General features: G+C 35.0%; 1 protein-coding gene across 1 annotated transcript in view; it reads right to left on the reverse strand.

Annotated features, from left to right (window-relative positions):
- Window positions 1-3,736: 3,736 nt before the first annotated feature.
- Window positions 3,737-27,221, reverse strand: part of LOC133195206 (serine-rich adhesin for platelets-like) — a 36,761-nt gene continuing 13,276 nt past the window's right edge. The window contains exons 5-8 of the mRNA XM_061331063.1: window positions 25,947-26,090; window positions 24,310-24,450; window positions 13,224-22,723; window positions 3,737-4,419 (exon numbers count right to left, since the gene is read on the reverse strand). Of these exons, the coding sequence (XP_061187047.1) occupies window positions 3,738-4,419; window positions 13,224-22,723; window positions 24,310-24,450; window positions 25,947-26,090 (10,467 nt within the window). The 3' untranslated portion in view covers window position 3,737. The remainder of the gene's footprint in view (window positions 4,420-13,223; window positions 22,724-24,309; window positions 24,451-25,946; window positions 26,091-27,221) is intronic.

The raw sequence follows: 27,221 nt of genomic DNA on the forward strand, positions 1-27,221 counted from the left end.
AAAAAAAATTGTACCAAAGGAAAGGTCTTGTCAAAAGAAATATTTATGTGAAATGTAAAAGCCCTAGCACCAACCTTTCAAAAGCTAATAGCTAATGTAGTTAAACTCAAGGTCATGGTCAGGAGGTAAAAAAAAGTTGCTACCCAAAGGAAATGTCTTGTCATGAGGAATACATAAGTGAAATATGAAATCCCTAGCACCAACCATTCAAAAGATAAAAGCAAGTTTTAAGTTTTACAAATGTTGGTCAAACGCAAAGGTAAAGGTCAGAAGGTCAAAAACGTTGGTACCTAAAGAAAGGTCTTGTCACAAGGAATATACATATGATATATGAAAGTCCTAGCACCAACCTTTCAAAAGTTATGGCCAAAGTTAGGTCAAGGTCAAGATGTCAAATATGTTGGTACCAAAAAAGGACTTAACACAAAGAATACACATGTGAAATTTGAAAGCCCTAGCACTAACCATCAAAGAGTTATGGGTAAGGTTTTAAGCTTTTGCAGGCAAACAAATCAACAGACAGATAGATGGATAGACAGACCAACAAGAGGCTATGGGCCAAAATGCTAACCTGAGTTACCTTAGCCCAGTTGTTCCTCTTCAGATTTTAAAAGGATTTTTATATTTACTTGAAAAATTGTGACCCCATATAATGGCCCTTCCCTTACTCTAAGGGGTTTCTGAATCCACACACCATGGGAATGCTTCAATTTCAATATGGCTAACATGGTCCTGCAGTTAGGGAGCAGAAAATTCTTTTCCTCTATATACGCATTTTGTAAAATTTGATTCTGATTTTAGCAAATTCTAATTCAAGGTCCATAATTCACAGAAAAAACTCATACAATATGGGAATGTTTGCATATCAATGGTTCTATTGTGTTTCTTTAGAAAATTTTGAAAAAAAGGCCCAAGGACCTAGAATTGCTCTTCTGATGAATTGTACAACCCTATCACTTCTATTCTAAGCCTCTAAGTATCCTTTATATTTAGATAACGCCTTAAAATTCCAAAAGTATGTCACTGTGACCTGCTTTGGTAAACACACGCCGAGAACCAAAGATGCATCAACTGACAAAGTTTGATGATTCTAAGCCCCTTATTATTTTAAATATTCATATATAGCCATAAAATTCCAAAAGTAGGACGTAGAGTCCTACTTTTTGGAACACACAATACATAAACCCAAGTGAGTCAACAAATATTGTCTGATGATTCTTAGCCACTTAGGACCCTTGATATTAAGATACAACTTTGAAATTCCAAAAATAGGTCACAGTGACCTACTTTTGTTTGAAATACTCAAGGACCCAGGATGCATCAACTGACAATGTTTGATGATTTTAAGCCTCTCATTATCCAGAATATTTAGTTGTGAAATTACAAAATTAAGTCAATGTGACCTACTTTTTGGTTAAGATACTCCAAGATCTAAAGATGCATCACCTGACAAAGTTTGATGATTCTATGCCTCTTATTATTTGAAATATTTAGACATTGTCTTAAAATCCCGAAAGTAGGTCTCCATTATCGACTTTTTAGATGTATTTTTCGAGGACCCAAGATGCAAAGTTTGATATTCTAAACAAATAAGTATCTGAATTATTTAAACATAGCCCCCCCTCCCCCCCCCAAAAAAAGTAAGTCACTGTGACCTACTTTTTGGTTGACATACTCCAAGGCCTTAGGATGCATTAACTGACAAGGTTTGATGACCCTACGCTCCACATTGTCCAAAATATGCCTCAAAAACAATTTGAATACAAGATGTCTTTGTGAAACACTGTTGCCCCCAGATGGCAACTTATAGCCAAGGTTAAACTTTCTCAAATGCAAATCAAATATGTTGGTACCCAAAGTAAGGTCTTGTCCCAAAGAATATACTTGTGATAATCTAAAAGCCCTAGCAGCAACTATTGAAAAGATATGGAAAAGGTTAAAGTTTTTCAAAAGTAAGTCAAACGTCAAGGTCAAATGTCAAAATTAATGGTGTCAAGGAAAGGCCTTCTCACAAGAAATATACATGTGAAATATGAAAGTCTTAGCACCAACTTTTCAAAACTTATGGCCAAGGTTAAACTTTTTCAAGAAGTAGGTCAAACTCCAAGGTCAAGGTCAAAGGGTCAAAGTTGTTTGTATCCAAAGTAAGGTCTTGTCACAACGATAACATATTTGAAGTATGAAAGCCCTAGCACCAACTGCTGAAAACTTATGGCCAAGGTTCAAGTTTTCCAAAAGTAGGTCAAACTCACTAGGCTACTGAGACCAGTCATGACTTTCAAATATTTGCACCTCAGTGTGATTTAATGTGGTTCTGCTACTCTTAATTTTTTTTCAATTTCCCATGCATTCACTTGGCAAAGTCTGATGTCCTAATGTGGCCCTACCATATACATACGAGCAAGTATTCTAGTTGCCAGTACTCGTTTTAGAAGAAACTATTTTTAAAGGTTTTTTTAATGCATTTATTTTACATTTATATGTTTTCTCATGAAAAATATTCAATATACAAATGTACAACTACATGTTTATATCAATCAGAGGATGTCCAGAAATGGTAGCACACTGTTAGGTCGACATGCACTTTGTCACTATAGATTATGTGTCCATGTACACTGTTAATTATAGCTTAATGGATATTGCACAACTATCAATTGAAATGCTGCAAATAATGTTTGTTTTGGATGCAAAACTACAGTTTATATCATTTTCATAAAAAAAGAAATCAAATGGTTATAAGATCCATTTTTTCAATTTCCAGCCAATTCAAGTTCTGTAATTCATGTAAGGATTCTACATTTCCTAAACTAAGAAATGGAAATTGTTAACATCTGTACAGTATATGACCATAAGTGAGTCATTATTGTATTTTTACACTACATATTTCATTGAAAAAACACTTTTTATAAAAACTTATGCCAATTTTAGCCCAATTTCCATAATTTTTTCACTGAATCATGCAAAATTGTTTAAATTTTCTTGTCTTATATCGCTAAACAAAATTATACACTAATCATTGAGAAAAGTTTATTAAATTGTCAAACTACTATGACTTCTTAACAAATTTGTTGCAAAATTTTTAATTTACATTTGACATGTGATATCACCGCAATGCCTACAGATAAAATTATTTTGAAATTATGTGAAGAAACTGCAAAGAATTTGACATTTTATGGTATTTTAGTCATAAAAAATGAGCAGCAAATAACTCTAATATTTTAGAAAAAATGCATTTTTCAATTAAATATATAGTGGAAAAATAAAATTATGACTCATTTATGGCCAGGTACTGTAGCTCTGTAGGCACTCGAAGAGTATTTCATGAATTCAGGACTTTAAAAACTGCAACTCTATCATATTATGTCACCAAATAAAAGAAATATAACTGAGCTCAGCACCTCCATAAAATATACAATCATCATTAAAGACAAAACTTACTACATGTAGACATGTTTATAAAACCTGTACACTTTACATTCATGCCTCTCTTTCATGAATTATTACACTTTTTTTTGTCAATCTGGACAGATATATGGGCAATGAAAAATGGCACCTTTTAATCAGTCAGAATAGGCATTTCTACAAATTTTAAAATTATCAAAATAGATTTGAACCTTTCTTACATAAACTTCTCAGCAACCACAAGTAAAATGAACTTCACACATACTGGTACACACTGTCATTCACAAAACAAACATTCAAAGAAGACTTCTCACAAGACAGAAAATTCTGTTTAATCATTTTTTGAAGCTAAGTTGGTTTTTGTCCCTTTTCACCTTCCATTTGTTTACTGTGGAATGTGTGTCTTTTTTCAGTTCTTCTGCTGTTGTGTATGTGTAAGTATTATTACTACAGTCCTGGTGAGAGTTTTTATCCCGATCTACTTTTATGAGCTGTTTTGTTGTTACTAAAGTCACTCCAGGGCTATGTGAAGAAGTCAGACTTGTACTAGGCACTGATTCTGTCTTTGTTTCAAGCTTCACTGACATTGACGTGACATTCCCTGCTCCAACATGCCATATTTTCCCATTGTGGTAAATATGTCTCATTCTTTTGCTTTTCGAGCCACTGTGAGATTTTGGTCCTCCATGTTGAGCACCTTCACTGGTTTCACTGACATCCGTACACCGTGAACTCACTGTCTGTACACTATCCTCCGACACCGCTGACCCAGCCCGGCGACTCCGATCCGTGTTATCACTCAAACCTTCAATAACATCAGACAGACTTCCACTCTGGGAGGCATTGTTGTCCTCTGTGCAGTCATCACCCTTCGTGGAAGCTGCTGTAACAAAAGATTTAAATGTATCCTGGAATGCATTCCCTGAGCCTCTTCCATCAGTGTCTGTAACAACTTTTTGGTCCCTTTTACTTTCTTTATCCATTTTTTCTTTTACCAGAACATCCGTCTTTGTATCACTGAAATATATATAACAATCATTTTACAATCATTTTGACCTGACATTTATTTTGTGTAGAAAACATGAATTAGCTAAGGAATGATTGATTATTTTGGTTGGAAAGATTATTTCACTCAATGACATATGAGACATCACCATGCAGGTGCCTGTGACAGGCTTCAAGATTAAACCTTTACTATGCACTCAAGGCTAACACCTCTATAAGAGTGAAAAATTCTCAAACAGGACTTTAAACAATACACGATCACTCAAAGCCATTGAGCAGTGTGGGATCTTTAGTGTGCCAATGCATGCTGGGAAACAGGGCCTTGGTTTTTAAGGTCTCATTGGAAATCCCAGCACGCTTCACCTAAAGGTGCTGAGCGCTTGGCAAAAGAACAGTTACAACTTTTTATTAATGCAAGTTTGTCATGGCTGGGGCCGACAACTTTTCAGTTCCATTGCCACCCTTTCTACAACTGAGCTACCATGACAGTCTAAAGTAGGAATGTATTTTTATGAATAATGAAATGTATTGCAATAAAACTCATCTAATACAAACATGGGTATAGCAAATTTATGAATATAGCAAAGTTTTTGGGATCTCCAGCAAAATTCTTCACAATTCTTTGTAAAAGAGCAAGAGCCACGAACCATCAAAAATGGCCCTGTGTCAAAAATTAACGGATTTTTGTCAATTGATAGTGAAGACCTTTAGCTTTGCTTTGCCGTTTTTCTTTTTTCGATATCGATTATATTTTTTGAAAAAGAGAGTTTGAAGTATGGTGGTGTTTTAAAAGAAAAATGCTAGTAGAACGTCATTTTCTGTAACGTAACGTCGTAGGGCGGAAAAATTTCCTTGATCGATTTTGCATGTATGAATATGTGACTTTGAATTAAAACTAGTATTAATAATATAATAAACATCATAATTAATTTAAGACGATTAAAAGCATTTGGAACTTGATTTAACTTGCCGTCTTTATGGTAACCTCGTGTTTAACTGATTGAATTATATAGATACATGAAGTAAAAACTAGAGGTACTGTGAGCACTGAGCTCACAAAATGATACCCCGCCTATCATATATTTATAATGGCAAAGTCCATGTTTTGCTATTGGAGACCCGAAATATGTGTCTGATCAAAAGTGAAATGGGAGGTGCACAATGGCACAATGTAAAAAGATTCTGTGAAAATATCATTAAATCTTTAATTTATTCAGGCGTATAAGAGGAGTTGCGGATAAGAGATGGGTACCCTAAATATTATTTAAAGAATGGCAGTGTCTATGTTTTGCTATTGGAAACCTGAAATATGTGTCCGATCAAAAAGTGAAATAGGAGGTGCACAATGGCACTATCTACAAAGATTCTGCGAAAGTATCATTAAATTTTATTGAGTGGTATAGGAGGAGTTGCGGATAAGAGATGTGTACCCCAAAGCGTAATGGACGGACGCACAGACGGACGGAAAGGACACCCCCATCACTATATACCCCAACTTTTCAAGCAGGAGTATAATAATCTGTGTGACTGTCTTGGAATATTTTCATTCTACCTGGTCCCTATGATAATATTAAAAAAAGGAACATTCTATTTATATCCCTTCAACACATTTTTGAGCGATGCTTCGCTCCTAGTGAAGTATTGTGTATAGATCATCATAAACAATATACGACATGCTTCAAATGCCGATAGTCTGACCAACTAAGTTTTCCGGATTTTCCCCTACAGGCCAGCAGATATTAAGCTGATCTTTGGCATATGCTTTCAGGCACGTAGTATCGTTTTTCAAAGTTGGGAAGTGGGCAGTCGGAAAAAAAAATAATTGACAACATACCTGAAATGATCTTGAAACGAATGTTTCTGAACTGAAGAGCTAATTCTATAACTACAGTGTAGGTAAAAGTTTAATTGCAAAAAGGTTTTGTTTAAATTGAAAGAGACTTTCAATGCAAAATTCTTAGATCCTGATATTGCGAGTATTTTAACGTATAAAAGATCTAAATTATTTGGACAAGAGGAAGAAGGAAAAAGTTGGAAGGACTTTGTTTCTAATCCATTTATTCATTTGTAACAATAATTTGAACGTTGTTTTCGATACAGAAACAGGGAAAATTTTAGATTAATTGGAAAGGGATTTCGCAATTTATCAGAATGGTTTAATTAGTAAACAGAACTCATCAAAACATTCTAGCCCTAAATGTAAGTTTCTTTGGAGTAATATGGAAAACAGTAGAGTACACTTCAAGAAATATTCTTAAGAAAAATAAATTCGTTAAAAAATCACTCGTCACTGTCCATTATTATATATTTAACAGTATTTGCTAGAACCCCCGACCCCCCATTTTTTTGCAAAATATTCGAATTTTTTTTCTCCAAATACCTTAATATCTGCAGGAATTTTGTAAAGGTAGAGTCTGCGAAAATTCTATGATTATTTTCCATGTAAATGTATCAAAAGATTAAGCATGAGGAATTTTTCGTTATTATCACACGTAACCATTGTGTAAAATCCACACTTTCGATTTCATTTGCACATTATGGTTTTTATGGTTTATAAAAAGAGTAGAGCTACACTGATATTGCTGATATGTGGGTCACTATCATAATTGAAATACATGTACAGGTGTTCATTTATCCTTGTTTTATTGTCTCACAATCAGCACAAGATTGATTTTAATCAACAAAAGCTTGCTTAAAAATATTTTAGTCGGAGAAGCAATAAGAGTTGTCCGTACATATTTTTTTTTTTTCAATTTTCTTTGATTTTTTTTTTTCGTGAAAAGAGGCGCTGCCAAACCAGTCCCCACCCCCCTTCTCATTGAGGAAAAAATAAGAGGAGTAGGAAAGTCTTTAACAATTTTCAATTTCTAGATTGATTTCTATTAATTAACAATAAAGAAAGTTAAATTCAAGACAACCTAAGAGAATAAAATAAAAATAACTACATTAGATGAAAATTTTGTTGCCATTAGTTTGTAACACCCCCCCCCCCCCTCTTTTTTTTCAATCTCAACTGGAAGTCTTGGATCTACCATTCTACATATCATGATACTAATAGTTTATACTGAGGGAGGAGGTACAAGTGTACTAACCAGAATAAGCTGACAATAGATTAAAAAAAAGAGTAAAAATTATTATCCTAAAAATCTACTTCGTTGGGTTTAAAAAAATCTAGCTATAAACAACTTACGGCCATACGTTTTAAAGAACATATTCCCGTTTTATTGATTTGTTTTTTAAAACATTCTAAGATCTCTCTCTCTCTCTCTCTCTCTCTCTCTCTCTCCATGTTTTCACATCGCTGAATTCTTAGATAAAACCGTATACTAATAAAGTTGCAATGAAGAGATGATGACGGATAAAAACTTAATTTGGGTAAATTATATGTAGTGTACTTATTTATTTAATTTATGTTTTGTCTAAATAGACCTATAATCACTACCCTTTCACTGACTGACGATCTGAAGCATAACTATACTAATAATTAAATTGTGTTAGTTACAATGAAATATTTGGAGCACAGTACAAAAAATGCATAAACATTTTATACTGATGTCTAAGACATACGACATGCATTTAATGCAATTTTACTCACTGGGGGTATATTTGAATTATGTTTCACAATGGATGACAAGATCGGGTATATGTTTTATGTACATATGCATCAATAGCCTCACTTCGATTTTAATAAATACAGACATATTAAAAATATACCGATATATTCTTCTGTTTTTGATCACGGGCGCGGGATCGTCATGTGCAATTGCAAGTGTTTTGACGGAACCCGATATCGGTGCTCACATAACTGTATACTATAACTATACATTATTTTGTATCAGCATGTATAAGCCATGGATATAACTGAATTTTGTTAATCAACTGAGATGATTCTTCTGCATGTACATAAAAAAGGTGGATTTCGGTGCGGAAATGCAGATGATTATCTTAATGCGTATTTTTTTCATTCCTTTTTTTCATTTTTTTTTTAATTTTCACTTTGGACAGCAACCCATATCATTATTATTTCGCCTGTTTTAAAAAGGTATAGCGTGATATCTTTGCTACACTCTCTATTAATTTGTTTACAATTTAAGTCATGCCTGATAACACTATTAACAACAGTATTTTGAATTATTTCAGGGAGGGGAGGGGAGGGGTAGTAAAGAAAGACACCGTGGCGGGAGTTTCTGATAACTTATAATTTGATGGTATCATCCAGTTGGGTTTACATGTAATTAAATCATATACATGTAAATACATGTAGGGGCACTATCTAGAGCGTTGAAAGCTTTTCAGCAACATCCCAAATAATTTACAGCCTTTATGACGTCACAACTGACGTATTACTAGTAACGTCATACATAATGACCTAGTCATAGTAAAAACCACAAAGTTTTTCCAGACATTTATTTCAGAAAATGTATGTAGTTGACTATTTTTCGCATTTAGCGTTTTAAATGAACAATTTACTGATTTTCTAGCATATTTTGTGAAATTTATATTTTTTTATTATTACATGAATTGAATGTAAACGATTGATCTACAAATTAATGATTATTTGATCCATCAAAATTTAAATATAAAATCAAATTTCATATTGGCCACAGCCACGAACAACAACGATATTAAACATAAAGATTTGTATCGGTAATATCTATATCTATGGAAAGTATAAAAGTTGTTCTTGACTGTGGCCACATCTAACTTTGGGAAAATCTGTCGAAAAAACGGCATTTTTTAACGTTTTTATGAAACCGTCGCATTTTCCAACCGTCGCACGTGTTTAATGGCGCATTATATAACGATATAAGTTATGTATGGAAAAGAAGAATGTTGTCCTCTAATATTTAACGTATAGTACTCTTCTTGAACCGAAACTTTATTTTTGTGAAAAACACAGGGCCAAATATGATGGTTCGTGGCTTTAGCTCTTTAAGGTGATAACAAACTCTGATGTAATGGATATAGCAAACTGATTTGATGTTAACCAGAATTCTCTGATGAGATTGAAGCTCTAATGGGTTGTACTTATAACAAAGGAAGAGAGAAGATACACTTGGACTTGAAACTATGGCAACAGCAATAAGAGGTCCATACACTGATAGGCCTTAATTGTCACCTGAGTATCACGAGATTTTCAGGCTATGACCACCTTGGGCCCACCTGGAACTGGTTAGACTTACATAAAATACATTTTACAGTTTGAGCTTTTGGCTCAGGTCAGCTAAACAAGAGGCCCATGGGCCAAATTGCTTACCCAAGCACTTTGGGTAGGAAAAAGCAGAAATTAGTTCATTATTGAAGTTAAAATATAAACGTGGTCCCAACATTTGATCTTCTACTGAGGCCTTGCCCTACTCCCAGGGACATGATTTGAACACATTTGATTCTTCACTACCTGAGGATGCTTCCATATAAATATGACCAATCATGACTTTGCTGTTATTCTTAAGAAGATTTTTAGAAGAAATATTCCTATATAAATATTTGATCACTCATTGTGGCCCCATCCTATCCTGGGGTCATGATTTGAACAAACTTAAATCTACACTACATGTGGATGATCTACATGTGGATGATTCCACATAAGTTTCATATTCTCTAACCCAGTGGTTCTTGAGAAGAGGGTTTTTAAATGATACAACAAAATTTTCACCAATTCTAAATTGCTCCCCTTGAAAGAGGGTGTGTCCCTTCATTTGAACAAACTTGAATCCCACTCACCCAAGGATGCTTTGTGGCAAGTTTGCTTCTAGAGAAGAAGTCCAAAATGTAAAAAGTTTACAGACGGACTACAGACAAAATGTAATCAGAAAGGAGTGCTAAAAACTGTTTACAGACAGACAGACAGAAGAACAGACAAACATCGGACACCTTACCATTGCAAAAGTTGTGAGCTAAAAATAATGAAATTTAAATATTTTACAGTGAACTTTTATGATCTCAAAATTTAAAATGAAATGTTATGAATTTTCATAAGTATTTATATTTGAAATTAAATTCTTTTGAAAACTTTTGTACCCAAAGGTTAGTTTTATACTTAATATTTCCCTTTAACAGATTCTGAAGTCATACTTGAAAGGAAACATGTATATAATGAATTCACCATATATATTTTAATAATTTTTTTATACGGATATAATGAATTATGGATATGGCCCAGTAAATTCACAGGTCCCCAGGAATTAGCTATAGCCAAGTTTTACTGTACAATGTCATACCTTGTTATCAGGGGGATTAAACTCAAAAATCGTACAGTTGTAAATGGCCAAATAGCAATACAGCATACCCAAAAATATAAACTTTTAGTCTTTGATCAATTATGGCCCAGATAACTTTATCTATGAAATATGAAGATAACGACCAGTTTTCAATCTGGAAAGTCCAATGAAACCATACAAAGAGCTAGTTCACTTTATACATAAAATGGCCATGTAGATATACCATTTAACTGACTAACAACCAATGTCCCATTTTCAAAATAAATATAAAGCAGAGACTAAGTGCTTTCATTTCCTGCCAAAAAAGTTTCCTCTAAGAGTCCAGGTATTGGAAAACGGGCTTTGTGAAATTGCAATGTTCTTGAATTTTGCAGAAAAAAGATGCATTTGAGTACCTTCAGCCAAGAATGAAAATATGAGCATACCCCTTGATCCAAAAAATAAAATATGTTTTATAATCTTCAGATGCAGATCTTTCATTTTGTAATTGAACTTTTTGGATCACAGGGTGTGCTGTACATGAAATGTTGAAAAAACATCATCTTTTGGCCATTTTTGAAGACTGAAATATTCATGATATAGGAAAAATGACGTAATTGTGATGTAATAATACATTGACTAGCAAGAAAATTACATCATTTTCAATAGATATGCAGTCACCAAGTGTCCAAGTGATATTTAATGCATTGTCAAGTAAAACTAAGCAGTTTTGATTTTTCAGAAATTCACAGGGCCAAAAAAAGGCCCTAAGTGAACATTGCCCTTTGGAGCAGAGGAAACACAGACCTAAAAAAATTCAGAGGTAGGATCAGGTGCCATATAGGAGTGAGCATCCCCTGCCGACCGGTCACACTCGCTGTGTGCTCCTTGTCATGATTGGGGAAAAAAAACAGAAAAATCCGTAGACAGTTCAGTGCATAATGGCCCAATAATTAGTATAAAAAACGTCAGTCAGCGTTTGACTCAATGATAGGTTGTATGTGCTGACAAGGTAATTGTATCCATCATAAAACTTGCGAAATGATGACTTCAAATGAGACTGTTTTTGATATCCTTGTTTCATCAACTTGTTTGTCAATAGCTTGCCTTGTTTTAGAAATTGTTCATATGTAGAGCATGCTCTTATGTATCGAATCAACTGAGAGACATAATAGCCATACGCAGGTGATAAGGGTATACTGCTACATAAGTAAGGGAAGCTGACGATTGAAAAGTTAAGTCATCACATTTATCATAAAGCTTTGTTGATAGGTTACCATTAATGTCTTTTTTCTAGTAAAATATCTAAAAATGAAAAAAGTGTGTCAGACTCTGTGGTATCTTTTATCTCAAGCTCACTGGGATATATCTAGTTGACATATGAATGGAAGTAACTATTGTTAATTGATAATATGTCATCAATAAATTGAAATGTTGTGTTGAAAGCCACAGCAAGTGTTTTTTTTCTCGTGTAGAATTTTTTTGAATAAATTCTGCTTCATATGAATACAAAAATAGGTCTGCTAATAATGGGGTGCAATTGGTACCCATGAGAATTCAACAGATTGTTGGAAGATCTGATCTCCAAAAACTACATAGAAATTGTCAATCAGAAACTCAAGCACTTTTTAATATCAACTTCAGAGTACCTGTGTGTACAATCAGAATGCTTTTTAACAAAATAATTTTGCAAATGACCAATGACAAGGTAAGTATATTTACGAGTTCCATTTTTATTGAAAAAGCAGCTGTCTATGATGTCAAAAAGCCTAGACTTCAATTTATAGTGGGGAATGGTTGTATAAAGTGTTGAAAAGTCGTTAACAATTTTTCTCTATATTTTCATTATTACATAAAAATTTACAAACAAACCAATAATATTAATCATACGGATTTTTTTTTTTTTAACATTTTCTGTTCAAGTCTATAGATGATATGAGCGATTCTTCACCCACGTAATGAATTTGAAAGAATTAGGTTATAAAATACTTAAAACATGGTGTCACAGATATATTCAGTGACCTTATTCTTGATCTTATCACCATTATTAAGTTACTTCCTCACAAAAAATCTGCCATTGAAAAGTACAATGTACTCATTTCACAATCCTTACCTTAGTCAGCTCGCTCCTGCTTGAATTTTTTTTTTTTCCTATTTATTCCCATGTGTAAATTTAATCAAACCCTGATTACTTAGCAAATGATACTGTGGAATCATCATTTTTCAAGGAGGAACAAAATTTGTGGATTTTATGAGTCACCTTTACAAACAAATTTACATTCAAGCAAATGATTAGTTTGTTCACAGTCTGAAAAGAAGAGGAATGTTCCATCCTTGTCTATGATGAGAACACAGTGATTGTTATCATCAACTGGTGTGACATTTACTGTCTGTGATGAATCCTTGAGGTTTGACTGTTGAATATTCTGTATCTATGAGTTACCCACAAATTACATCTCCATGAACCAGTAAAATTCTGACCACCCACACAAATTGACCCCCATGAATAAAAATGATTCCATAGTATTGAATCAAGTTCAATATTTTTATCATTTTTTTAATACTAGAGGAAGTTTTCTTATCATTAAATGTGCATTCCACTAAATTAACACTTACCAAGAGTTTTGCATCTGTTTATCCTTTGACAAATTATCACTAGACTGTTCCACAGAATCACTAGCTGCAGTCTCTGGGTTTTCTCTTGTCTCTGACCCTGCCCTTCTAGCCATCTGTTCATCAGTTGCTTTGTTACAATGCTCTAAGAAGCTATCCAGAAATGTTCCTCGAGGCTGAGTGGGAGTATTGGTTCCTGCTTTCTCATTAGTTTCTAAACGTACACATTTCTCCACTAAATTTGAAGGAATATTACTATCTATATCAGCAGATTTATTTCTTTTAGCCTTCTGATTGCCTTGCAGGGGCTTTCTTTCTCTTGTCCTTGTTTTCTGTTGTAAAAACTTTTCACTTACAACTTTCTCTGTATTGGTTTTCTTACTTTGATTGTCAATATAAGACATGAAGGAATGCAAGTATGCTGTATTATCCTTTGAAGACCTAGACAATACAATTCTGTGTTTTTTATCTGGTAATTCAATGACAGACTTTTTGATTTCTTCATTTAATGATGAGTTTTGAAATTCATGAGTTGGAGATTTCACATATTCAAACTCATCATCTTCAACGACTGTCACATGAACCATATCTTGACTGCTCTTTTTTCTGTCCGAGGCATCATCGGAATTATATGTGTTCTGGATTTCAGCATGTTTTTTCCTTACATTTCCCGGTATGTTGACTTCCTTAGGAATAAAATCATCATCATTAACATCATCTTCATCATCAGCTGGATTATAATCTTCATCTCCTGCTGCTTCATCTATGTCAGATCCACACATTTCTACAAAATTGGGTACTTTTCTCTTTCTGCACATTCTTTTTCGGAATGAAATTTCTGCATCTGATCCAGCTAATTCAAATTCACTACTTTCACACTCTGTTGAATCTGAAATCTCTGCCTTTTGTTTTTTGGCAGGAATTGAGGAATTTGAAGACTCTGATTTTCTTTTTGAGTTTGATCGAGTGATGTGTTCTGCAGCTTTTGGTGACAATTTCTCAAGACTGACATGCAGCCTTGTGTTTCTAATAATGTTGGTCTCTTGTTTTCTTTTGGGCAATTTCTCTTCATTATCTTCCTCCTCCTTCTTATTTCTTAACAGCCTGGTTGAAGAATTCAGTTCTCTGTCCAATTTCTCATCTTTTGTTTTGGTGACTTCTATACTTCTAGCACTTCTGCTGCGACTTCTGGTCCTGCTGACTTGCTCTTCTGATTCTGTATTACAACACTTTTCCTTGCTTCTTTTTGGTAAAGCAGTTGTGGTATCCAGTTTGAGCTTGTCTTCTACCTTGTTTGCCTTAACTTTGTCTTGAAATTTTTGAGTCGTTTTATCACTCTGTTCTCCATCTGATGACGCAGTCAATTGTCTTGATCTTGTGGACATATGAGTTTCAGTGTTATCTTTAATATGTTTCAATTTACTTTCAGATTGTCTTGTGGCTCGAGTTAATGGTTCCAAGGGTTTATCTTTCTCTGCTGTTTCCTCTCTTTTGACAGTACTTTCATCTTCTACATTTGTTAAAAAGATCTGTTCTGTATCATTTTCATGTGCAGATTTTGAAGGAACATGAACAACAGCAGGAACAATTTTACTATCAAGTCCCTCTAGTATCTGTTCTGCATGTCCAGGCACATGATTCAAAAATTGTATGTATGATTTGTAGGTAGCTTTGCAGTATCTACACTGGTAGGAACACTTTTGATATCGAGGATTAGTATGGGATTTGCCTGGAGAAAGGTGAACACTAGCAATGTGCTTAATCAATTTGGTCTGGTTTGAGAATTTTTTTCCACATTTGCTGCAGTTTCTTGTTGGCACAATGGGATCCTTCTTCACAACACCTCTTGATGAAGATGCTGGATTTCCAACAACTTTGCTTGAGACTTTTGTCGACCGAAATTGTCTTTTCATGTTTGAATTGTTAACTTGTGATTTCAAGAAATCAGGAACTTCATACTGATCATATTTTTTAACTTTTATTAATCTCTTCCCCATTGCAGGCACTTCTTCAGATGATTGTTTAGATGATGAATCTTTTTTCCTCCTTTGACTTTTATCTCTAGTTCCATGACTGGAATCTATGTCTTCTGAAATGGAATGTCTGTCATCAATCTCAATGGAATCATCATGTAATTTCTTTTTCTTCAACTCTTCTCTTGATTTTTGCAGCATTTCTACCTCGAAATTGTCTGACAGCAAAGAACCATCAGTTGATCCACTATGGTTTCTAGTTTTATTTCTGCGAACATTTATTTCTACTTTTTTCAAATCCTTAAGGTCAACATCATCCACTGTCCCTCTAGATCTTGTCTGCCTCATATTAGATAATTGTTTGGAAGGTTTAGAAGATAGCAACTTGCTCTGTTCAGATAAATCTCTAGAATCATCTTTTTTCCTACTTTTTGGATCACTGCAATTTAGAGAGAGACTCATTTTCCTTGTTTTGGACTGCTGTCTTGTTATAGCAGTTTTTGACTGTTCATCAATGAAATCATTTCTGGATTTTTCTAGGTTTGCTGATTGATCTACCTTTTTAGCCAGCCCTGTGATAGTTTCATTATGGAGACCCTCCTGAACTTCTAACTTTCTACATGTCTCTTCATGCTCAGTCTTGTCAGATTTCCCTGAACCTTTCTTTATTTTCTTACTGGACTCCTCTGGTAAACTCTGCTGCTTCATTAAGACCGTTTGGTTCTGTCCGAGTGTAGGGCGTGTTAAGTTGTTTTCCAATTTTGATCGTGTGATCCTTTGGTTGGAAACATTTGATTTCCCTATGTTTTGGCTTTCTATGGTACTTGTTTCAACTGGAGTTATTACAGTCTTTTTCCCAGAATCTTTGTTCTGTAATTTCTTGTTTGAATTGGTATTTAGACTGGTTACATTTTCCTGTGCCATTTTCTTTGGGTTGTCAGCAATGGTAACAGTTTTTTCATTTGTCTCACCACTTTTTACAAAAACAAACTTTGGTTGTTTCTGTGTCTCAGCTTTGGCAGTTTGGATCTTCTCTTTCTCCAATTTATTTTGAGAATTTTGATTTGTTACAGAGACGAGCTGTCCACTCTGTTTCCTCTGATTAGGATTCACTATGTTTGGCACATTTTTCACAATATGTTTATCATCTACAAGAATTCTGAATTCTCTCTTCCTGTTGGAAGCAAGGTGTGAACAGGCAGATGAAACATGAGAATATATTGATGGTTTATCCTTGAATGATTCACCACACATTTCACATTTATAGGAACTTATCAGCAGATCATCAAAGTCTCTGTCATTTACCATACTATGCTTTTTCTTCAGATGATCCCTCATGTCATATGCGGAGGACGAAGTCATCCCACACTTGGAGCAAGTGAAGCGTGATGTAAATTCATAGTCCTTGGATCTTACCAAATCTGTAGATTTACACTTATTTTTTACATGTTCCTTCAAACTGAAAACTGATCTAAATTCCTTCCCACAAATTAAACATTTGTTGCTCTTTGCTAGACATTCTTTGACTCCCTTCTCTTTATCAGAATTTGACTGGCTAGACTGTGGAAGGTTACTACTGGAAATGGAAGAACTTGATGAAGGTGAAGATACAGATTGTTGATCAGATTCAACATCATTTATACGACTTGATCCAGACAAATTTCTTTTTGTTTCTGCAGATGACCCTTTCGAATCTACTGGACTTGACAGTGCTTTTTCTGTGATTTCTACTACTTTAGTTGCAGAGATGATGTGTTCTTTTATTTTTTCTGCCTTCTCTTGTGCTCCTTGTAAATTTTCTCTGTATTTCTTTTTTGTTTGTAAGATGGCTGACCCTTGCAATTTCTTGTGCTTCGACTCTGTGACAGGTATTTTTACAAATTCACCTGGTTTGGTCCTGGTATCTTCAGATGTTGAGTTTAATTCTGATTTTGTTTGACTTGCATTACTTTCATCACAAAAATCAAATCCAAAATTTGCAGGAATGTCACTATTCTTATTTTTCTGATTTTTTCTCAGTTTGTCCAATTTCCTATTGCCTTCTTCAATTTCTTTACCTTCATCTACTGCTTTCTCACCCTCACAATTTTTCAATTTTTCCTCTTTATATTCCACATTCTTGAACCACATAATATCTGTAGATTTTTTTGGATCCGACTCATTTTCTTTTTTCTCACCCAGTTTCTTATTCAACTCAAATTCTTCAATTTTGTCAAATTTTTCCTCAGAATTATCTTCAATTTTCTCGATTTTTTCCTCACAGTTACCTTCTTCCAGTACATTGGAATTTTCATTCTCTGCCAGAGAACAGGAATTCCCCTTTTCCAAGTCATTTTCTCCCAATATACTGAGATTAGTTTTGTCCATATTTTTTTCTCTTTGTAAACTAGTTTTGTCCATAACATGTTCTCCATGTAAACTAGTTGTTTCCATAACATGTTCTCCCTGCAAACTATCTTCTATGACATCACTTTCCCCTGACCCTTGATCTTTCTCTGAAGGCACAACAACTTGAAATGAATTATCTTGATCTAAATCTATATTTCTGCTACATGAACTTTCTTCTTCCATCACCTCCTTATTCTGGATTAGTGCTGGTGATATGGATGCCTGCTCATCTCTATCCCCACTTACTGACTCACAGGGGTTTATCTTATTTTCCGGTAAAGTTTCACTCAAATTTTCAGCAACATGGCCCTCATTTAAATCTTTTATTTGGTGAAGAAGGTTATTCATGTCACTTTTAAGTTTATGAATAACTTTTGATCGATCAATATTGCCTAGTTTAATGTCTTCCATACAGAGGCTATCTGTGTGATCCACTTCTTTGGTGTCTGAAACATAGTTTTCCTCTATTTCTGTGCTTTGGCTTTCTTCAACATTAGCTTTTACACTTAAATCAGAGGTTGCAGCATTTTGGTCAATGTTAAGTGGAGTTGCTTCATGTATCATATCTTTCCCCATGGATACAAAATCTTCCAAATCTGATCTCTGATCTATTTTCTTTGATATTTGACCATCACCTGATGCTTCGTCACTTCCAGTTTGATCATTTGCAGTTATTTGACTTTCTATTTCTGATGGAAGATCAGTATGTTCCAAATTGTCATTTATAATTACTGGTTCAACATCTTTGGAAGTTGATATCAAATCCACTTTTGCAGAAGTCTTATCCATCAATTCAGAGCTTTGATCTTTTATTTCTGGATCTTTCTCCAAGTTTTCCACCAGTGGAAATCCTTGCACATCTTCAACTTTCATTGGATTCAAAGATTCTAGTTTCATACTCTCTGGAGGGCTGCTTACAGTCTCCATTGAAGTTTTTTCATGTGCTTCAATTGGTATATCCTGATTTCCTACAACTTTGTCTTTGTCTTCAATTTCACATTTACTTCCACTATAATTCTTATCCATCGAAGTAGACACTTCAATGACTTTTGCAGCAAGTAATTCATGTAAATTGCTGTTCGTTTTGTCTACTTCTAACACCTCAAGAATTTGATCTACAGAATCCTTCTCAAGAGGTTTGTTGTTTTGTTCCCCTGTCACTTCTGGTGACATTTCAGCATTATCCTGGTCACACAATTTTTCTGGAATTTTTTCATTACATTGTCTAAACTTATCTCCAGCTGAAAATGGATCCATGGTCAGTGGATCTTTTTCATCTCCTTCAGTAATCTTCAACTGATTGACTGGAGAACTCTGCAAATTCATTTCTTTATTAGAATCTATGTCCATCTTCAAATGCACTGAAACTTGAGATTCAGCTGAAACAACAGATTTCTCAGTGGATTCCTTCAAAGATGAATGTGTACACTCAAACCCATCTTGATCAATTTGAATTTCAGTTCTTGGTACTTCACTCTCAGAGGATAGTGATGTATTAGTAGTGTGTACTTCACTCTCAGAAGGTGGTGATGTATTAGTAGTGTCTGCACACCCCTTGACTTTTTCAAATTTGGTTTCAGGAGATCTATTACTTACTTCTGCAGATTTTTCCAGTAGCTCTGCTGAAACATCTATCTTTTCCATTGATTGTTTTATGCCATTTTCTATGGAATCAATTAATGACTGTCTATAATTCTTCACTATATCATCACTCTGTTCACTTGCTGATTTTAAATTCTGTACTGGATTAGGATTGTTCTCTTGAGAATTGGTCACTGAAACCTCAGAATCGGTCAAATGTTCATCTTGACTTTTCTGTCTAGAATCATGGTGCAATTCATTTCTGTTATGAATGCTTGATACACTGTGCATACTTTCAGTTTGTTGTTGAGGCTTGGACTGAATTGGAGTTCCTAAGTGAAGATTTGCATGTTTTATTTTTTCACCCTCCATCATTTTTGAAATTTCTTTTACAACATCACTGTCAATGCATGTGACAACTTGCTTCAGTCCATCAGCAGATGTCTGTATTCCAAGGCTACTAGTAAAGCCACTGAATAAGTCAGACTCAGAATTTGGTGTTGAAGGAATTTCTTTAGTTTTTATTTGCCCAACATATCTTAACTGGAATGCTGCTGTTGACTGGTTGATAGAAGACAACAAATTACTGTCTACAGTTTTCTTCCCTGCACCAAGTGTGGAGGAGGTAGATGAGGAATTGGAATTCTCTATGGGCTGTTTACTACAGTGTGCAGTTTGTGGCAATAAGACTGAGAGCATCTGCTGGGAACTGGATTTTATAGGTGATGCACTAGTTGCTGTTGACGTGAAAGATGCAGTTGATGATTGTGTTGAACCCAAATGTGGTTGACTGTCCTTCATTGTTTGTGAGGAAAGAATGTTGCTTTGCGAAAAACTGCTACTAGCAGAAGTTGCTGCCACAGAGTTGATGTACTTTGACTTTTCCAGAAGAACTGATAATAATGTTGTTGGTGTGCTGCCATCAGATGAGAGTTTTTTTCTTTCAGCATTCATAGATCCCAGGGTAACTCCTTTTGTGCTCATTTGTGAGCTATGAGGTGGGAAAGATGAGTGATTTGTCAGAAAGTCATCTTCTGAAAGATGTGGTACACTGTCCTGCAAAGTATCTAGCTGTGGTAAATCCTGTGACACATTGCTAGATTTACTGCTGTCTAATGTGGAAACTGCAGCTTTTACACTGTCATCTTGAAGGAGCTTTTGCTCCAGTAGAGTAGTCTTGGAAGGAGACAAATGAGATGATTTGGACAATAAGCCCAGCCTCCGTTCATACTGATCTGTTTTTCCTTGTGGAGTACCAGCACTTCCAAACAAGGCTGGTGCTTGACTTCTGGAACTTGCTTTTTGAACTGCACTGTTTTGTAAGTTTTCAACCTGTGATGCTGATACATATTGAATAGGTGCAACTTGGTGCTGTAGAATTAACTGTGGTTTTGAAAGGCTAGTGTTCTGTGGTTGCTGTTTATGCATTTCTATCTGCTGTTGAACTTGTCGGCGGTTATTAAACCACTCCTGTATTTGCTGTTTTTGAACATCAGATTGTTGTTCACTAGCAGCCTTACAACTCTCCTGTGTTACAACATTTGCTGGAGTTTGAGCTTGGTTTGTAATCTTGTTCTGATTTGATGATGTAGAGGTCACACTTTGCTTTTTCCCTTTTGGTGAAGCAGACCTTCTCCTTTTAGCTGGCTGGTCAGGTTTAGCTGCACAAAGAAGTTTCTGCTTTTGCACAATATCTGCTATTCTTCTTTTCATTTTCTCTAAGGATAGATCTTTGTCAGTGAGATTCTTCTGAACATCCTTTCCAAGAATTCCTTTCACTGGTTGACCAGTGTTGGGCACAGTAGGATGATTTTGAATGTTAGAGCATTTCTTCTGTAGATTAAGGAGTAATTGTACATCATTAGACCTATTATCAGTCTGAGATCGTAGGTCTGACAATCTCTGAGAGATCTGTGATGCTGCTTCCTGCACAGCAGTTTTTCCTTTGGGCTGAATCTTCAGTACATTGGTCATGACTTGTGGCTTTGAAAGGAGTGTGTTCAAATCAACTTTTTGTCCTGATTGTAAAGGTGAATGAAGTGGAGATTTCTGAACTGTGCATTGTCCCTTGATCTGGAGGGAGGGTTGTGGGACATGGGCAGGGGGAGGGGTCTGATGAATAGCTGGATTAAAACTTGTGTTATTCTGTTTGGAAACAGCATCCTCTGTTCCTAACTGTAACCAATCAACAATGCTCTGAAGTTCCTCTGCGGATGGTCGACGAGTATCCACTGCACTGGTGCCTACTGGAAAACCTTCTATTGGTCTACCTATTGCATTACCCTGAACATCCACATTGGGTGCTAAATTATAGCTGCTAGACCTACATGGAAACTTACTTGAAGATAACAGCTGGGTAACTTGTAATTTGTTTGATGGAGGTTTTGCAGTTTTCAAACTGGTTGGTTCCTGCACTTTAAGGGGCTGGTATAAATGATGGTAAATGGATTTATCACCAGCTTCTCCTATAATTTCACTTCTAAGAATGTTTCCATCAGTTTTCATTGGAAGGTTAACACTATGTCTACGTAACAATTCTGTGGCTTGCAGCTGGCTTTGAACTGTTCCAGTACCCTGTGGTGCTGGTACTTGATTGGATGAGGTATATAACTGTGATGCCGTAGAATTTCTATCAGGATTGTATTGTAGCAGTGTTTTTGTGGCTTTTAGCAGTTCACTTATGTTACTTGAAGAATCAATAGCAGAAACTTTGGGAGTAAGAGAATGAGGTTGTATTGCTGGGACAAGTCTCTGGTTTGAGTTTGCATTGACTCGAAATGATTTGTTTAGCTTGGGAACAGTTTCTGGTTGGGACATGGCACGATATGAACGAGGTTTGTTACCAAATAAATGACCTTTGGCTGAAGAGGAGGATTCAGCAGATGAGGAAGAGGATTGGGCTGTACTTGCCAGGTTTTTAACATTTGTTTTAATCAAGGCACTAGCAGGTCTGGATAATGCAGTGCTGTCATCACAGTAATACTGGATATCAGAGTTCTGGCGTGATGGATTTGTTTTGACTGGAGGTCGCATTGGTTTCTTTGGTGGTTCCACTATTCCACCACCTCTCTCTTCCATGAACTTTTGACACACAGGTTGAAGTTTTTCAAATCCCATTTCTGGGTCAAGATAATAGGGGCGTAGCATGTTCAGTAAACGTTCCACTTCGTGAATGGTTGCAGGATTCACTTTCTGCAGATATTTACTCTGTCTTGGCTTGTATTCTTTCTGTGGTGCTTCTTTTCCCTTGTCATCTGATGAATCTTGTTTCATTGCCTGCATTTTCTCCTTACGTTTGTCAGTGAAAGTTTTCCTGACCACATTAAAATTCTGAATTGTAGGATTTAAGGAGAATGCTGTAAGTGCAGCAATTCGAGCAAGCTTTGGACTACAGTTACAGTAGAGATCAGCAAGCTTGATACATGTAACAGAGATAGCCCACTGTTGCTTTTTAACTCCCTCCATATTCCCCTGAATCATCTGCTGCTCACAACATCCTTTATCAAAGTTAATTGCATAAACACACAGGTCTGTATATAACTGAAGTAAATTCAGGCCACACTGAAAAATAAAAACAAAGATAATTTAATGAGAGTTACACTTGCACAGTGGTACAAAGACTCTTTCTTTATTATATTTTTTACAGTAATATACTGTAATTTATCCACTGAATAAAAGCAGGACTTAATTGACCCAAGGGACCCTTTCCATTGGGAATTCTAAATCATACAAGCTAATTCAGAGAAATTTGTGTAACCTACTTAAGGAAAAAAGGAACAGGGTGGAAAAACTGAAAAAAAGTATGCAGGCCTTAAAGTCAATAGTAGTGCTTTTAAGTTAAAAAAATTCATGAGCTTAAGCTTCACTGCAAAAGCTTACAGAGAACTAAAGTTATCAACTAAAGATTATGTATGTATGTATGTATGCAATATATAAATTTCTGACCTTGACCTTTAACCTTTTGACCATATCAATAGGAGTCTTCATTATTTTTAGTATTTTATGCATTTTCATTTTATGATCATTAGAGCCCCCCCCCCCCCCCCCTAACTCCAGAACCCCTAACTCTGGAGCTATGAATTTCACATCCTTAGTAGAGGGCTCCATGCTTATTACAGTCATGACAACAGTTCAACTGCTTGATGTCCAGGAGTAAAGAAGATTTTTAAAGTTTGTATTAATTTTGATAGCTTTAGCTTTAAATAAATTCCATATCCAACTACAATACAGTGAATATCCTCTGTGTATTAACTAGAAATATGTCCGTAGGACATGAATGTCCCGCCGAGGGTATATTAGTAATGCAACATTTTAACACAAATTGAGAAAAGTGAGGTCAAGGTCAAAGGAAAGGTCAAGGTGAAAAAATATTGATGCAGTTGAATAGCTGGTCAAATGAAAGGTCAAGGTAAAAAATTTTCGATGCAGTTGAAAAGGTTCCATCAGTATGTATTAGCATATGAAGTTTGATAAAAATATTATGAATGGTTTCTTTAAAACTGAGCTAAACACTAATTTAAGAAAAATGAGGTCAAGGTCAAAAAATATTGATGCAGTTGAATAACTCTCATCAGTAGGTATCAGCATATGAAGTTTGACACTAATTTAAGAAAAGTGAGGTCAAGGTCAAAGGAAAGGCCAAGGTCAAAAAATGTTGATGCAGTTGCATAGCTCTCATCAATATCTATCAGCATATGAAGTTTGATAAAATATCTTGGATAGTTTCTTTGAAATGGAGCTTTGAACAGAGCTAAACGCAAAGTGTGATGGAAGGACGGACATGACAAACACTATATGCCCCGGCCATATTCATGGCGGGGCATAAAAATTAGGTTCATTTAATTAAATTTTCAACATTTTAGGTATAAAAGACTTGTTATATATAGATAAGAACTGTTATTTTAAATACTGAATCTATGTAATTGTTGTATAGTGGTCAGAGAGAAGCTGCTGTAACAAGCCTTTCATTGAGAGAGTGACACATTTAAATGCCAGGATAATTGTACAGCTGTGGAAATTTTGATATGCTTGCATAGCCGGAAAAGGTACTTGGCCATATGGCTCAGCTAATCCCCACCCCCTCCTCTTTCCAGTGTCTTTAAACATAAATATCAACAGATATCTAGTGAACATATGATAATTCTTACTTTTTTGACCAGCCCAGTTACCAACTGATTGACCTGGTCAGTACTGGAAGAGATCTTTGCAATGGCCCACACACTGTCCAGAAATTTATCTCTGTCTTTATCCTCTACTGACTGGTACTTGATCCACATTTGGAGCAGCTTCTGTAACCATTATATGTTATGTAAGTAACTCATAAACAGGCAGTAAGCCGGCCTAATGTAACTCTAAAGCTCAATATGTGGTACTAAAATTAGAGAAATGTCTTTTGTCTAGTTATATACTGACATGCAAAAGAAATAAAAGAAATGCAAGAAGCAGTTAACAACAAATATTTGAGTATTTTTTGATAATGATATTCACAATTCAACACAGATTTTAATATTGAGAGATAACTTGATAAAACGTTTAAGATGTTTAATTGAAAAGCTGAATGCAAAACTTGAGAAAGTAACATGTAACTGTTCATAACCCCTCCCCCCTTCTAATTCAATAGCAAGTATGTTCACCATCATGACCATGTAGATTTAAAAACTAGTTTTATTACTGAATTATATGCATATATTATATTCCTATAAAGTAACCCAGTTCTCTACTTAAAATACATGTTATAATGTATGAATTGATTTGATTCTCTTTGCTTAAGTGATACAAAACTTACAAATTTGCTATTGGAATATGATACATTCCATTAATTTTTGTTACATACCTGACACTTCTGACCCATGACCCACTGAGGGCCATATTTAATATTAAATGTAGAGGTGTAACGATACAGCAATACATCGATCGTATTGATCGCAAATGCTCAGGATATGCATATCTTACTGCCATGTATGTATCGTGATATAGTACAAGATAATTTTCATTGTTTTGTTTGAAACTTCTACATTCAACCTAGCAAATTTTAATGTTTTAAAATGGCTGAAAAAAAGGTAGCAAAGAAAAAATACAATTTCAAGACTATAAATCCACCTTTTATTAACTTTGGTCAGGGGTATCAAGATATTCTTTTTATATTTTCTATAAATGTGGAGGTTAGCAAAGAATAATATGTTAAGATAATGGTTAATTCAATTGTTGACAGCTGTATAATGATATAAGTTGTATCGCATGACCGTATCGTGATATGTATTGTATCGTTAGGTAGCTTGCGATACTCAGGCCTAATTAAATGACTTCCGAATGAATCTTAAACGTTTCTATAAAATGTCACAAAAGTCACATACATGTATTTCTCACACAATTCTTGCATTAAAGTCTCATCTTGCTCACACTATTCTCATATGCACACTTCACGGTTTGAAACGCTTTGGGACTTACACTAAACATTGCACTTTTGACAGAAAACAATACATGGTTTGCAAAAAACGCTGCATGGTTTACATCAAATGCTACACGCTTTGCACGAATCAACAAGCACAGGAAAGTCACACACTTTAATGATGGATGGCATGTTTCATGGTCTACAAGTCATTTCTGAATTTCTTTTTGTAACTGTGTGCTTATTTTTGTAAGAGCATTTTACTAATTTGGATAATTGAAAAAAACTAAAATGCTTTAAATCTGGTCTTTCATGTCAGTACAGTTTATATAGTCATTTCAGAGAGTTCAAAAAAAAAACATAAGTGTTAACCTAAGACACTCCAAAAGCACATACCTTTGTACAGCAATTTCTATCTGGCCTTATCCAATCCTGAACGAGAAAAATCTGTATAAGCCGTACACATAAGCTGTGGTTGGTCTCCTTTTTTTCCAGTTGTTCTATGATGTATATTCCATGATGGCACTCAATGGTTTCACACTATAATATTTCCAGTTTGGTCAAATTAAAAACTATCAACAAGATACACACAGTGAACTTTTTCAAAACATATTACACATTCACTATTTTGCAATTTACAATTTCCTTATTTCAGCTCAACAAACATGTCTCTGTGCTTTTAAGTTCAATAAAAGATTTAATGGACATATGTTAAATTCTCTAGGTACAGGTTTTACACATATGCAATGTCTCTAAAGTATTTTGCATTAAATGAAATATTCAACAAGAGGCCCATGGGCCACAATGCTCACCTGAGTAAACTTGTCCTTGCTGTTCTTCAGAAGAAGTTTCTTAAATTTTTTTTCTTTCCTCTTTATTCCAATAAAAAAAATACCTCCTAGCATGGCCCAAACCAAGACCCAAGGGTTCATGACTTAGCTAGATTTTCATCCATGGGGATGTTTCAATATCAATGGGGGGGGGGGTGTAATTTTGTGAGCTAGGTGCTCACAGTACCTCTGCTTTAAAGCATCTCCTCTTGAAAGTGGACATTGCTCTTCATTTGAAAAAAAAGAATCCCCTTAACCCAATGATGCTTGTCAAGTTGGTTAAAATTGGTCCACTGGTTCTAAAGTTATTGAAAAATTGGGGGAAAATTACAAATGACAAGAGAAACACACATTTTTTGATCAAAAAAGTTCACCTGAGACAAACTCTTAACAACAGTCCTAGTCAAACAGGCAGGGCTAGAAAACATACTTTAAAGTGTGGGCTTGACATTTACCCTTGTTCACTACTAGTGAAAGTTTTTCACAGAGCACAAACTAAAGAACATGACATCCCCCTCCTTCATCTCATAAATCATCTTTTAAAGGCATATTTGTGATCTAATCCACACTATCAAATCAAAAAAATTACAGGGCTCTCACACCACTTTTTGGGAATGGGGCCATAAAGATTGGAAAATGAAAGAAAAAGTGAGCAAGCTCACATACCCCACGCTCCACCAAAATTCGACAATGCAACACATAATGAATGACACAGTGCATTTTAAATGCACAGTATAATTCAAAAAGGGGCATTACTTGCAAAAAATCATCACATAAAAACTTCTTGCATATAAGGACATTCAGATCTTTGAATGTTACAAATTTCATTGGGCTGAAGTTT

Source organism: Saccostrea echinata, unplaced genomic scaffold, assembly GCF_033153115.1.
Source record: "Saccostrea echinata isolate AGI-Se365-2 ecotype Australia unplaced genomic scaffold, CSIRO_AGI_Sech_v1 ptg000029l, whole genome shotgun sequence".
Classification (NCBI taxonomy): Eukaryota; Metazoa; Mollusca; class Bivalvia; order Ostreida; family Ostreidae; genus Saccostrea; species Saccostrea echinata.